This window comes from Zootoca vivipara, chromosome 5 (genome assembly GCF_963506605.1).
Source record: "Zootoca vivipara chromosome 5, rZooViv1.1, whole genome shotgun sequence".
NCBI lineage: Eukaryota > Metazoa > Chordata > Lepidosauria > Squamata > Lacertidae > Zootoca > Zootoca vivipara.
The window spans coordinates 72,071,677-72,085,692 of NC_083280.1; the positions used below are offsets into that span (position 1 = coordinate 72,071,677).

At 39.5% G+C, this 14,016-nt stretch overlaps 2 protein-coding genes across 9 annotated transcripts in view; one reads left to right on the top strand and one right to left on the bottom strand.

Annotated features, from left to right (window-relative positions):
* Positions 1-6,032, top strand: part of RUFY2 (RUN and FYVE domain containing 2) — a 30,562-nt gene extending 24,530 nt beyond the window's left edge. For 2 of the 3 annotated variants that reach the window (XM_035137448.2, XM_035137449.2), the window contains exon 18: positions 1-3,236. In XM_035137448.2, coding sequence (XP_034993339.2) covers positions 1-144 — 144 coding nt within the window. In that variant the 3' untranslated portion in view covers positions 145-3,236. Of the gene's footprint in view, positions 3,237-3,944 lie in introns of those variants that run through there. The other variant, XM_035137450.2, reaches the window with a different exon arrangement.
* Positions 1,239-14,016, bottom strand: part of HNRNPH3 (heterogeneous nuclear ribonucleoprotein H3) — a 17,203-nt gene continuing 4,425 nt past the window's right edge. The window contains exons 2-10 of one of the 6 annotated variants that reach the window (XM_035137453.2): positions 9,553-9,671; positions 8,909-9,047; positions 8,244-8,383; positions 7,764-7,850; positions 7,041-7,156; positions 6,312-6,447; positions 5,717-5,797; positions 5,540-5,629; positions 1,239-5,342 (exon numbers count right to left, since the gene is read on the bottom strand). In XM_035137453.2, coding sequence (XP_034993344.1) covers positions 5,266-5,342; positions 5,540-5,629; positions 5,717-5,797; positions 6,312-6,447; positions 7,041-7,156; positions 7,764-7,850; positions 8,244-8,383; positions 8,909-9,047; positions 9,553-9,667 — 981 coding nt within the window. In that variant the 5' untranslated portion in view covers positions 9,668-9,671 and the 3' untranslated portion in view covers positions 1,239-5,265. Of the gene's footprint in view, positions 5,343-5,531; positions 5,630-5,716; positions 5,798-6,311; positions 6,448-7,040; positions 7,157-7,763; positions 7,851-8,043; positions 8,384-8,908; positions 9,048-9,552; positions 9,672-14,016 lie in introns of those variants that run through there. The other 5 variants (XM_060274944.1, XM_060274945.1, XM_060274947.1 and 2 more) reach the window with 5 other exon arrangements.

Sequence of the window (14,016 nt, forward strand, 5' to 3'; positions counted from 1 at the left end):
CATCACTGTAGAAACTGTGGTGACATTTTCTGTAATGCCTGCTCCGACAACGAACTGCCTTTGCCATCTTCGCCAAAGCCTGTAAGGGTTTGCGATTCCTGCCATGCACTGCTCATACAGAGGTGTTCTTCCAGTGTGCCATAAGAGTCATATACAGTACAGAAGATTTATAAAATGTTCCTTCACTACAGTGGTAAGAGCTGTAATGTTACAGTATAAACTCCTGCAAGCGCTGGCCAATGCTTTTGTATTGTCAAAATCTAAACAGCCAATCTTAAATCTTTGTGCCATTGTGATATTCCTGCAGTGGCAGCATGTCATATTATGTGAGGTTCTGCTAATGCAGCAATTGATATGCCTGATTTTACAAATGCATCTGCTTGTGCAACACACTTTATTGTTCAGCGTAAAGGATATAGGCAGAATGTTTTGTATTCCCAGCATTTGCCATTTTATCATGCAGATGGACCATTCCAGGACCAAGTGCAGAGTTTGCAGTTTCGGATTATTTGTAAAAGGTTCTTAGTTTGGGAACAGGTTAGCAGGGGACACTGTAGCTTAGAAATCAGAGGAGCTGGACAGGGCTTTTAAGGGTTGTGAGTTGAAGTTCAGTATCTTGTGCATCTTTGTATGTTTCCTAGCCCTCCCCACAAAAGGCATTTAAATGCAGAATTGGGAAGATTACATATAAGTAAATGCAGCTACTTCATATATTTCTGGTGACATAAATTGGCTTTCTTGGACATTATCCCTAGATGTAAGATTTAAGTTTCTAGCCTTGTTAGTGCAGCAGTTTCAATATGCACGTGGTAGCTTAGCTAGAAGACTGAGAAGGCAAGCAGGTTTTTTGCATCACTGGACTTCCTGAAAGAACTTTGTCAGGCAGGTCTTTAAGTACTTTGTCTGAGAGAAACTACCTGACTTGCATATTGCGCGCAGAGCTTTTGAAGAGGAACTAGCAGAAGGCAGACCAGGAGGAGCGGAATGAATATCCTGAGGGGGATCATGGAATGTGTGTAGTGCTTTCATCCTAACCTCTGTTTTGAGGTTTAGGTGTGATAAAACCTGTTAAGGATTTCAGTAAGAAGTTCTTTTGTTATTCCCATGGCATACTGTAGAACAGCAATTATAAAATGTATTAAATAAATACTCTGTGGAAGAGTAGGTAAAGGATACTGGCCAACTTGAGAGATACCTGCTTTTTTCTTTACTCTGTCAGAAATAAGATTTTTTTAAAACTAAATGGCCTGAAAAATAATACAAATCAGCAAAGTTAAGAGTTCTCTATATATTTCCACCAGACTGCCTGAAGCTGGGGCGTGGGAAAAATTGGAGTAATTAAGAGATTTGTATTGCTGAAGTTCAGTTGATAACACTACACTGTATACATTAGATGATTTTCTAAAAGGTATAAAACCTAATTAAAGCAGAATTAAGAATATCCACACAATAAAAATGGCTTTAAGTACTCCTTTTAAAAACAAGCCTAGCTGAACATGTTACTGTAATTTGTGACTGCACTTAGTATGTTCACATACTTATGCACACAGAAACTTAAAGGAGGCTTTTCATACCACAAGGTAGAAATTGTACCTTGAAGGGCATATTATATACTTATGCCAAATTACTAATTCTGTTTACCAGCAAACCACCTATTCTCATTAACCTTCGAGACAGGAAATGACTTGTTAGACTAGCAAACCTGTGTGCTAAATGTAATAAAAGACATCAATACAAGCCCTGGATGGGATGATTTGTGCTATTTCATTTGATATGTACATCTGGTACAGCTGGAATAGAGGAAAAATATTAAATTCACCCTTCGTTTGATATTTTTCTTTCATCTTCAAGATAGACCCCTGCACAAAACTAAGCCTAAAAAGAGGAAATGGTGGTGGCAGTGACAGCAAGCAGCCTTGTTGAGCTGCAAAGGGGGCATTTTTTGTTTCTTCAACACTTGAGTACCACAAATGTAAGATCATCAGGAAGCTTTTACTTGCTTTAACCTGGGAAGAGGTATCCCAACAAGAAAGTACTTGTTCATCTTCTTTCCCTGGAACGGCTTCTGTACCTTCAGCAGTATATGAGGAAATTCAGCAGCTGAAACTGTACCCTCTATGCTGTCAATTTCACCATGGTGGTGTGCTCTCTATGCTGAATTTTTATATGCCATATAAGAATTGTTAAAGTACAGGATCCCTATGCAGCCTGTTTAGTCCTATACTATTAGTATTCCTCAAAGTTGACCTTAAACCTACTCTCAATTCCCATCAGGTACAGAGAGCAGAATAAAAGAACCCCAACACTACAAAGTTCTGATAACTAGCCACTTACTCAAACTGCAGTTAGCTTGGAATATATTTAACATGTTCAGTTCAAAAGGGCAACTTTTCCATCAGCCTTCTAGCTAACCTGTTTCAGAGATGAAAGCCTATGGCCATTTGATAAGATTCTGAGAAATATGTTGTGCCTAACCCCAAAGTTTTATTAATTTCCAAACTACCGTATTTGACAGTATTTCAAGACTGGAACACACCCACAAAAAGGGTAGGCAAGAAATGCCCCGTGTTTTTTGTTCTATTTGACAGAAATTCATTTTCTTCCAGTGTTTGTCCAAATTTACCAAATGGTAAATTAAAAATACACTAACAGTGCCAAACTGACACATTTTAGTGCATAGCATGAGTACCATAAATTTAAGATAATAAAGAGCCTTTTCTTGCTTTAACCTTAGAACTATTTCTTCCACACACAAAACCCCATAGATTTTAGTAGCGTTGCGAATCCATTTTCAAACTCCCAGTACCCACCACAAGTTACTTTTCCATTCCAATTAGCACTACTATGGCAGATGTGATGTACTGACTACTTGCTGTGATCTTAATGGACAGGGTTTTTTAAAGTCTTCATAACCTGCTCATCCTCAATTTATGTCATTATGTTTGGGTCAGAGGCTTGAGACTAATCCACCCTAGTAGAAACAGAGATGAGATTAGACTTGCCTTTTTTCAACAAAACTTCTATCATTCCTCCCACTAGAGATTTAGCTATTTCAGAACAAGCTTTCAATATCAGTGGTGCATGTGTGCCAAGAATTTATTGACTAGTACAGCTTTTGTATGTTTTAACATGACATTTTTGTAACTTTAAATACGAATGTTTGTAATCTTGTGGTTTGGAAAATTAAATATTTGAGAAATTTTCAGCAGGGTTTGGAATAAAAACTGAGTTCATTATTTATCTTGTGTGTAACTACTGTTACTCTGAGGCAGCTAGTATACCTAGAATAATTGTCAGTTAATCATAAGGACCTATGTATACATTTGCATTAATCACTGGCCATGTTGGCTGCGGCTGATGGCATTTGGGAGTCCACAAACTTCTGGAAGGCCACAGATTTTGCTGGACTACCAAAGGTTCCCCGCAGCTGATTTAGGGTGAACATCTATACAGTGGAACCTCGGTTTATGAACACCTCAGTTTACAAATTTTCGGTTTACGAACGCCGCGGACCCATCTGGAATCGATTAATTCACTTTCCATTACTTTCAGTTCGCTTCAGTTCGCTTTCCATTACTTTCCATTCAGTTCGCTTCAGTTCGCTTTCCATTACTTTCAGTTCGCTTCAGTTTATGAACAGACTTCCGGAACCAATTACACCCATGCTTCGGGGTAAGTACGCTTCAGGTTGAGTACTCCGCGGACCCGTCTGGAATGGATTAATCCACTTTCCATTACTTTCAATGGGAAAGCTCGCTTCAGTTTATGAACAGACTTCCGGAATCAATTGTGTTCATAAACCGAGGTACCACTGTACTGAGAAAAAATACTGGCTCTGACACACAATTTAAGCATTTTGATTGAACTACTTAACAATTCTCTTTCCCACCCCACTTTTGTTTAACCGTTGCTTGTTATTAACCCATCTCCTTTTAATTCAACAGCCTCTCCACATCCGATTCATGCTTCTGCAAATCACTGCTCCAGCATAGCAATAGCACAGACTGTAGTAGCAGAGCAAACTTGGTAAAAAAACAACTTTGAATCTTTTAACGTGAACAATGACTTGGGAGTTTTTCAGATGTGTCAAAACCTAAAAAGCTTTCTGTGCTGCCTTTACAAGCAAAGCTGTGAAAAAGTAGCCTTGAAATACATCATCTTGCTCCTTAGTTTATATACATCTCAGATAAATTGACACAACACACACTTCCTAGAATGGAGTCTATTTTGCTATCTCCCACAATAAGACATTTATTACATACATAACATTACTATCAAAAACAGGAAACAAACTTTCAAAAATCACATTTGACAAATTATTGGGAAGAATTTGGAGGACAAGCAGTTGAAATGAAGAAAACTTGAATATTTAGTACCCTTTTCCTGGTACACAGAGAATGCTTTAAAGTGTCTTAACAGTAATTAATAAAAAAATCTTACATGTTAATGCACAGTAAGAGGACTACATATTTGTGTAATCTCATAATTTGCCAAGGTCTCTATGTCTGACTGCCGGGCAAGTTTCTTAGTCCTTAAACAGGAGCCTTCAGCAAGAGGAGTAGCCTTTTAAGATTTCCAGGAAATTAAATAGTTGCCTACTTCTCTATGGATGTTACTAAAATAATACTCTCTTGTTCACTCATCAAAAAAATGTGATTGCCAAGGAGGAGGTATAAAGACTAATATACTTTAAGGGTGAGATTTGTGACATGCATACATCAACTGGGTTTTTATATAGCAGTTGCGCATTAGGTCATTTCTGAACTCATGGCCTTCATGCCCAGCACAGTCTTGGGACATTCTGGTAAGGGAAGTCTTCACTGACAAGAGGATTGTATCAGATTAATTAAAAGAAGTTACCCTATGCTTTCATTTCAAATCTCAACAAATGTACTAGTACCAGCTTGATGGTTGTTTTATTTTACATCAATAAGAGAACTTACAGCATAACTGCTTTAATGAACCAAGTATCTTAAACGAACAGTTTTGGAATAGAGAACATACCTTTAGGAGCAGCTAGTATAAAAAGTATCAACATCAGTGGTTTGAATATAAAAAATTTATTTAAAGTCAGAGTATGCAACAAATAAAACCTACAGAACACAGATTTCCCCATCACAATCTGTTGCTTACCAAATAATGGGAAAACACATTCCTTCAGTCATTATAAAGTTTTCAATACAAAAGAAATTAAGTTTTGTAAGAAAGTCTAGTAGACCAGGTACAGTTTCCTTCCAATATGCTTCACAGACACAATGCCACTCTTCAATACATTCCACGCCATCCACCGCCTCCCATGTTGCCTTGTCCATAGTATCCACCGCTATTTCCACTGCCACGACCTAGAAAGTAACAATAGTTACCCCACATTTGTTTAAAATGAAATACACACGAACTTCATCATTAGCATATAACTCTTTCTCTATTTGGCTTCTGTGCATGCAAACGATACAGCATTCTTGTTCCCCGTGTTAACAAATACTTGATAAGACAATGAACCTTTGCATTATAAAAAGAAACCGTTTGCCTACCTACTTACCATAGCCACCCAAGCCGTCAGGAGTACCATATCCTCCGCTGTAACTGCTGCCCATTCCCATTCTTCCAACAGAACCATAACCAACTTGATCTAGAAAACAAATGTTCACTCTTGTTAGAATATCTAGAGGCTAGATATCTTTTAAAGTTTGAATTAAAAATGTAAAATCAAGCATACCCATTCCATCTCTGCCGTAACCTCCCATTCCAGAACCGCCTCCAGCAGTTGAATTAAGGAACAGCTCAATGTATCGATGTTCTTTAAAACAAACAAACAAAAGAAACAAACAAACACCCATAACCGAAAAGGTAATTAATGTGGATTCATAATTATGTACATGCAGCAAGGGAGTCATTTACAAACGCTTAAATATACTCTTTCTGCCTGGCACACTGAATAGACTATAGCACCTTTCCATACAAATGGATACTCAAGAAAGGGTTGAAAGGTCAGTAGATGTGGCTCTGAACAACCTGTTCAATACTTGCAACTATAGACTCCTTTAAAAACTGATGTAATCAAGTCTTTTAAACAAAGTTCTTAAGATGTGTAAAGCTCAGGCATGCTAATCCTAAAAGAAGTGATACTGGATTGTCTATGTTAGTATTTCATGTAACATAAAAGATTGCTTCCTTTCTTGGCTTTTTTGAAAAATCAGATGTTAAGTGAAAATTAAAACTAAACTAAAATATGCAAGCAGCTTGGATATTCAGCGAACTACAAAGGCAGCAATCCTGAGCTTTCAAATGCTCCAATGTTTGCTATAACTTACGCATATGATTTTTATCTTTCAACATGGCAGTCACCGCATCTTCGTGTGTTACAAATTCTACATCAGCTTCTCCTGTTGCTCTTCCATCTGCTCCAATGTCAATGTGAACTCTTATAGGTGTCAGTGGTGAGAAAAACTAAAAGTGAGCAATAGCAAGTTACCACTTGCAGGAACTTTCTCATATTGAAACAACAGTTATCTTAAGCACATAATGTCCATTTTACATGCTTTATCAGGGATGTCACACTCCTGCCTGCATTTACACTAATGATGCAAACCTTCAGTTTTTACTCATTTGTTTTGAGGTACTATCAGTAAAAAATCATTTGCCATCTTTTCTAATCTACATAGTCACTGCAGTTGATATTGTTTAACAGTTGGCAGTCAGAAACATTTGCTGATTTACTGCAAGTCATCAAGTGATCTACTACCAGTAGTACACCCTGACCACATTCGGCTTAGCTGTTATGTTTCTGCCCATTTGAGGATTTCAGATCATTTACAGCTGCAGCTGCTACAATTTATATTAAACCCAAGGTTTTTGAAATTAAAATATCCTGATTGCATCTCAATTGCTATAAATTATTTTGACAAAACAGCCATTAGAGCATTACAGTAATTTCATCGCCCCCACAACAGTGAACTACTTTGATTGTTGAGAAGTCAGACCAGATTATTAAACTCTTAAGATCTTTGTTTCAAACAGGAATATTCATCTACGATGCTTACATTGGCAATATCATTTTCTGTTGCTCGAAATGGCAGTCCTCTCATGTGAACAAAGTGACCACCATGAAAGCCTGAGCTAGCATCTCCTGCTCCACCATAGCCGTGGCCTCCCATTCCTAAAACACAAAAGATTCAATAAATGTATGATTTAATAAAGTTGTGCACATGCATTTCCAATATGTGTTTACTCCCCCTTGAAATTAGAAGTGTACTAGGTTATACACTAGAAATATCCTACTTTCACTAGGACTTTTTGGGTTCCTTCCATGCCAAATAATACCCCCCCCCCCAATTCTGACATGTAAAACAGTAGTTTTCCAACTACAGTGGTACCTTGATTTTTGAACGCCTCCGTAGTCAAACGTTTTGGAACTCAAATGCTGAAAACCCAGAAGTAAATGCCTCGGTTTTCGAATGCGCCTCAGAAGTCGAACAGGAAACATGGCTTCCGTATTGAGGCTTCTGCTTTCAGTTTTCGAACGTTTCGGAACTCGAACAGACTTCCGGAACGGATTACATTCGAAAACCAAGGTACCACTGTACTCACATGCTGGGACTGGCAATTTTAAAGCAGTGCACAGTATTTCTCCAACTTCAAAACAACCCCTCAGCTCTGAAAATACCCTACTTAACAATAAAAAGGGGTTCTTTTTTCTTTGTCTTGGGAGCCAGTGAGACAGCCTGATGGTTGAGGAACAAAACTATAAATCTTTTAAATCTTACCTCTACCATCTCTCATTCTGTCATCATAGCCATCATTTCCATAGCCATAATTGTTATAGCCACCATATTCATCAAAGCCACCATATCCTGTGAGATTTAAGAAGTGGACATACCATGAAACGGTCTTTTAAAAATTTGGCTGTTATCACTGTACATATAATCAGTACCTCTTGACATCAAATATATAAGCAAGTTTCTATTTATAAAGTTGTCAGGCTCAAAGACATGCAAACCAAGTTTCATCCACATTTAAAATCTCATTTCAGATGCCTCTCCATACCTTTTCAATCTTTAGTCACACGGCTGGTAAAAAAACTGACAGGTATCCAGATTTCAGACTTGGTATGTATTATAATTACTGTCATTTCTGTATTTCTTGACAAAACGTCAGGAACGTGAAAATGACAAGAGCCTGTGGTCATTAGATACACATACCACCGTCATATCCACCACCTCCTCGACGCATTCTGTCATACATACTTCCACGCCCAGCTCCATAATAACCCCCTCTTCCTCCCATTGGTCTATCATAGGGTCCAGGTCGCTGTCCCATCATTCTTCGTGGTGGGTCATAGAATCCTCGGATTTCACTCTTACTACTTTTGAAGATTTCAATATATCTGAGTAAAAAAAGATTTTCAATGTACAAAAGTAAGAATACAGATATGTGATGTCTGGTAAAAAATACAGTAACAAGTTGCACAAATGCTCTGAATTCTATATCTAGATACAGCATTCAATAAAAGTGTACACTGTTTTTTCAAGTGTCACTTAAATTTTAGGAAATGTAAATGCAAAAGCAAGCATTTTAAGTTATATATTTTACTGTCTAAGAATTCTAACTGCATTTTAAATACAATAAATTTCTGAATCACACTCCCCCCTGCCCCAGTAATAAATCCTTTGGAAAATGTCTGGCTATCATAGAACACCCTCCACAAAAATTGAAATATCCTAATTTTAGCAATCTACATAGTATTACCATTCCCCCCTCCCACCAAATCTACTATACTTCCCAAGTTACTTAGGGTGATTGTAAGGTTGTTGTTTTTAAATAGCCAGTTACGTTATGCTCCCCAACCCCCCAAAAGCAAAACTGACCCCCAACCCCCCGAATAACACCATCCCAAACTCTCCATCCCCACCTGTGCCCTATTCTTTCCTTGTGTTTCCCCAGAGCTTTTTCTGCTATCTCCTTTGAAGCAAACTGCACGAAGGCCTCCCCTGTGCTTCTCCCCTGGTAGTCCAGCGTCAATGTTATCCCATTTGGCACGATTTCCAACCCTTTAACCCAAGGACAAATAACCCCATCAAGGGGAAGAGTGTTAAAGTCTGAAACATTCCCATCTGTAGAAAATACTTAAAGCAAATCTACACAAATGCAAGAACATAGCTTAGCTTCCCCCTCCCCTACCTAACCCAAATACACACGCTAAAGATCTTTCATTAAACTTTATGGGTTTAGACATTCTATTACTGTCTCTTTTTTCAGACTACACAGCAACAGCTACATCACAAAGGCCCTCCTAAATTGCATGATGTAATAACTACATACTCCAAATTCTGATTCATAGCAAGGTATCTAAATGGGTAAATTTTATATCCTACACTGCCAATGAATCTCTTGATTAGTAGTATTTTAACACAGAATACCAAAAATAAGCAATCTAAATGTTAAACTGATTCCCCCCTCCCCCCTGAAATAGTCAATATAAATTAAACTATTTCAAATATCAATCTTGCAGACATAGAAACACTGAAAGTCACTTGACATTAACACTAGAGCTACCTTGAAAGAACTGAACGATCTCCTCCTTGCTGCAGCCAAATGGCAGACCACGCAATCGTACTGTTCCATCACTAGATGAATCATTTGGACCATTATGTTTCCCAGCCCAGTCCATTTTGCTGTTTAAAATCAAACACCATAAAAAACATAAACAGCAAATTTAGCATTTGAGAATCATGATTCACCCCCACCCCTTCCTAAGCAGGACTGTATTCATTAGCAGTATCTTGAAACATGCTCAGACATTGATTGATGCATAATGCTGTGATAAGTTACAACTGCCATTGTCTAGAACTCATTCAGTACAACTAGCATGACCTGCTCATGCAGCCTGCCACATATCTATTCTCAGTACCTCAGGTTCTCAAAAGAGATGCACTATCTATGAAGACAAATTCTACTGCTTGGAAAAGTGCAAATGACTCCCCAACACCTCTCAAATTATAGCTCGGCCATGCACTGGCCCAATCAGTACATATAACCAATCATTGCAATCGATGCTATTCTTTCATTCATAGTGCTGCAGGCTGGTTAAGCCATTGAACTATTTTCTAAAATGCATATGGACTACTACATGCACACTTCTCTCCACTATTAGCACACAAACAACTTCCACATCTCCCTCCAATGCCAGCTAAAAGAGCCAAGGCAATATTCCTATGTAGAGCCAAGGCAATATTCCTGTAGAGATTCACAGAATCAGGAGTTCTAACAACTAAGAGAAGCAGTGAATGGGAAGCAAGAATGGCATGGGGGTTAATGAGCACAGGATAAAATTCAGTAAACTAGGGAAGTGGAGCAGGGTGGTGGTACACAAGATAGAATGACCAGCAAGACAGAATGACAGCAAAGTAAAGAGAGTCAAACCGAAGGTTTATCTTTAACAGGACTTTAAAGCTGTCATGCATACTTTTTCAATGTGAAAAGGTAAGGTATATTCTAATAAATAAAATTAATGTAAAAATGGAGTACTAGTAAATAGGGCAGGAATTAGGAACTACATGCATTTATGTTTTGGGAAATTCTGAAAGGACACTACTATAGTGGGACTCATTCATGACGCAACTTGGAGATGCATACTATGAAAACCTCAAATGCAATATAAATTCTCCAAAAATGATGTAGTTCAACTCACTAAGAAACTGTAATGATTATAAAATAATTTTATTTTACATTAGTTGTCAGTTGATGGGGAAGAACCATTTAATTTAGGTTGAAACTCACTCTACTACTATAGGAAGGCACATTTTCCCCAGTTTAGTCAAGTCCTGCCTAATAGCAGATAGGACTCTGATTCAAGGCTGAAGTCCTACAGAAGCCAATGTAAGACGTTTTCTCCCATTCTTCCCCACTACCTAAAAAAAGACTACAGGCACTGAGAGGAAGAAAAATTCCTAGCAAAGAACCGAAACCCCCATTGTACACATCTGAGGGAAAAACTTTTCAAAAAGAGGGAAATGGGCATTATTGTGTCTGCTCTCTCTCACACACAAAAGGTCTCAGACCACATGCAAGAAATTCCTTTTTTTTAAGCACAGGGAGGCTAAATGGCACACTGCAAGTGCCATCTCAGAACCTCATGCTTTCATGGGGAAGATGGTCTAAGATAAGGATATATCCCAACAAGCAGCACAGCAAAAGATTCAGCAAAGGTAAGACAGTGAAAAAGCAGACAAAATCACAACTGCCATTACTGAAGCCAGAGCTGTTTCAGCAGCAATACAATTTCTACAATCTATTCCCCTCAAAACTGCAGCTAGCAAGTCCAGCCCCAACCTCTGCTCTGCTTCTGCAGCATCTGAGAAAGTCAATCACTGAGGAAGAGAATGTTGCAATGAAGTACTGTATTGGCAAGAGCACCTATTTAAATTGGATGTTCCTCCTCAGTCCTTTAGTAAAAACTTCTAAAAATCTTCAGCGGGAACAAGAAGAAAAGCCTGAAACTAAAAATCCCACGTGTTCCCCATAGCAAGAGAGGAAAGCATGGCCATTTCTAACCCAAGCCTTTTTGACCAATCAGTGAGCCAGGAATGGAGCAACCCTAGGGAGGGATAATTTACCAGCCCTACTAGAGCAGACGCCAGAGAAGAGTTTGCCCCATGGAAGTCGCATGAGGTTTCCCTCTCAGCCATCCCAGTTACAATGTTCTCTAATGCATCAATGGGCTGGCAGTTATGTTCATGTCCCCCCACCGCATGATAACCAAACCCTTCATTAAGGAATTTACTGCAGAGGCCTTCTTAGACTCTCTGCAATTATTTTTCAGGTCTATGACTTACTATATCTCCTTTTCTGTCTATGTTAGGAGAATATGGATTTGAAACTGAAGTATGACCTAGCCACTTGGAAGGTGAAAATCTGTTTAGAGACCCATTTGAACACTTTCTTCCTAGGAGAGACCAAGGATAAGAAAAGGGCATTTCTTTTGCAGCCCAAGCAGGAAATGCCTCCCAAGTGGTAAATTTAACTCATCCTCCCATTTGTTCCCAGTATCCTTAGAGGTCAAGGGGCAGAGATAGCCTTAGAGACAAAGTTGTCAGTTTCACATCAGGAAGTCTCAAGTGATTCAACAAATACTGGAAGCCTCCTAATCACAATGAGTCTTTAGCTTAACCCAAAATGTCTTCCTCTCTCTATACCCATCAGAGCATAATTTATGAGCCTGACAGTATTCTGCATGAAGTCTGACCAGAAATTATGCAATAACCCTGCAGTGGTTCCTGCTAAATTTTCATAACCAAGCAGTCAGGAAGCGACCTGTACTGGTCATTTAGGTGTTTCTCTTTCCTCGTGGACAAATCACTTTTAATCTATACAAGGGCCAACTGATAATGAAACTACAGCAGATCTGCATAAAACATGCTAGCCTTACATAGCCAGATGAAGCAGGAAAACAGCACAGATATGTTCAACAAAGCACAAACTAGTGGGAACCTTACTTAAAAAAAAATTATTCTTGAAGTACCAGGTCACTATAAAAGTGGGAAACACCTATCCAACAGATTATGGTCACACAGAGCCAATCAGTTTTGAACCTCTTCTCACCTCGACCCACAAAATCAACAGATTATAGTGGTACCTCGCTAGACGAGCGCCTCACGGCACGAAAAAATCGCAAGACGAAAACATTTTGCAATTTTTGGCAGACTTGCAAGACGAAGTTTTCTATAGCCGTGCCATAGAAAACTTTGCAAGACAAAGCAGGGTGCTGCGAGGAGCCCGCCCGCCTCGCGCTTCCGCTGCCGCCATCGCCCAGCTTCTGCAGGGACATGGCGATTGGCGCCGCCGCACCGAAACGGCCGATCCTCCCTCACTCTCACCTTAAGCTGCCTGCGCCCGAATGGGAGAGGCCAACTAGACAGCCTGTCTGCCTGCGCGCGAACGGGCTGTCTGTCTGTCTGGGCGTGAGGGTCTGGCTGCTGGGGAGGGAGGGGGGGAGCATGGCTGCGCGGTGGCGCCGAGCAGAAGTTGCGGGGCTTCCGGAGCGGCTGTCTGGTTGGGCACGCGAACGGCTGCTGGGGAAGGAGGGAGGGAGCCTCTCCCTGGCCCTCCTCCTGCTTCCCCCTCCCCTTAAAATATGAAAAACTTCTGGCCGTGGCGATTGAGTCGGCGCCTTTTTTGCGCTCCCCCCCCCCGGAACGCATGAATTAAATTTCAATGCATTCCTATGGGAAACCGCACTTCGCAAGACGAAATTATCGCAACACGAAACGACTCATGGAACGAATTAATTTCGTCTTGCAAAGTACCACTGTATTCACCAGCTCCTCTGCACAGCAGAAAAAGTGGCCAAGAAGACTGCTATACATATCCTGCCCTCCATTTCTTATTTCCTAGAGTCTCGCCTTGCACTTTTTTTTTTGCATCTTTCATTAGAGCAAGGTGAGCCCTAGATTTTTTGATTGCTCACAATGGGGCACATCAGACAGATGGAGGAATCCTTGGGGGTGGGTTTAGGGGTAAGTACTAAAATTCACTTCAGCCAATTGGCTGATACTGTATTATAAAAGTATATGCAGCAAAAGGAATAAAACCTCAGTCCCAGATTGGTAGAAAGGTGTTGAAAAACATTCTGAAACAACAGAAGACTACTGACTTGGATACACTACTCTTGGACAGTTGAAAATAACATGCTCTTTCACACCAGCTCAAAGAAATAAGTTATCACTATGAAATTTTATTTTTTATGTTGGGAGAGCACTTTACTGTTTCCAAATCCTAAGGGTTGGAGTCATATATTATTTGCTTACAGTGTTTCTTCCCCAGCTTTTCAACAAGTGACCTGCAAAGTGCCTATCAGTTATAAAAACCAACAGAAGTATAATAGCTTAAATATTTCTAAAAATAAACATAGAGGAGCAGAAGAAAAGAACTAGTACTCCTAGGTTACAACCCCTTTCTTTCCTGCAATCCTCTGTCGTCCTGTTCTGTTTAGGACTTGCAATGCTAATACGCTTAAGTACT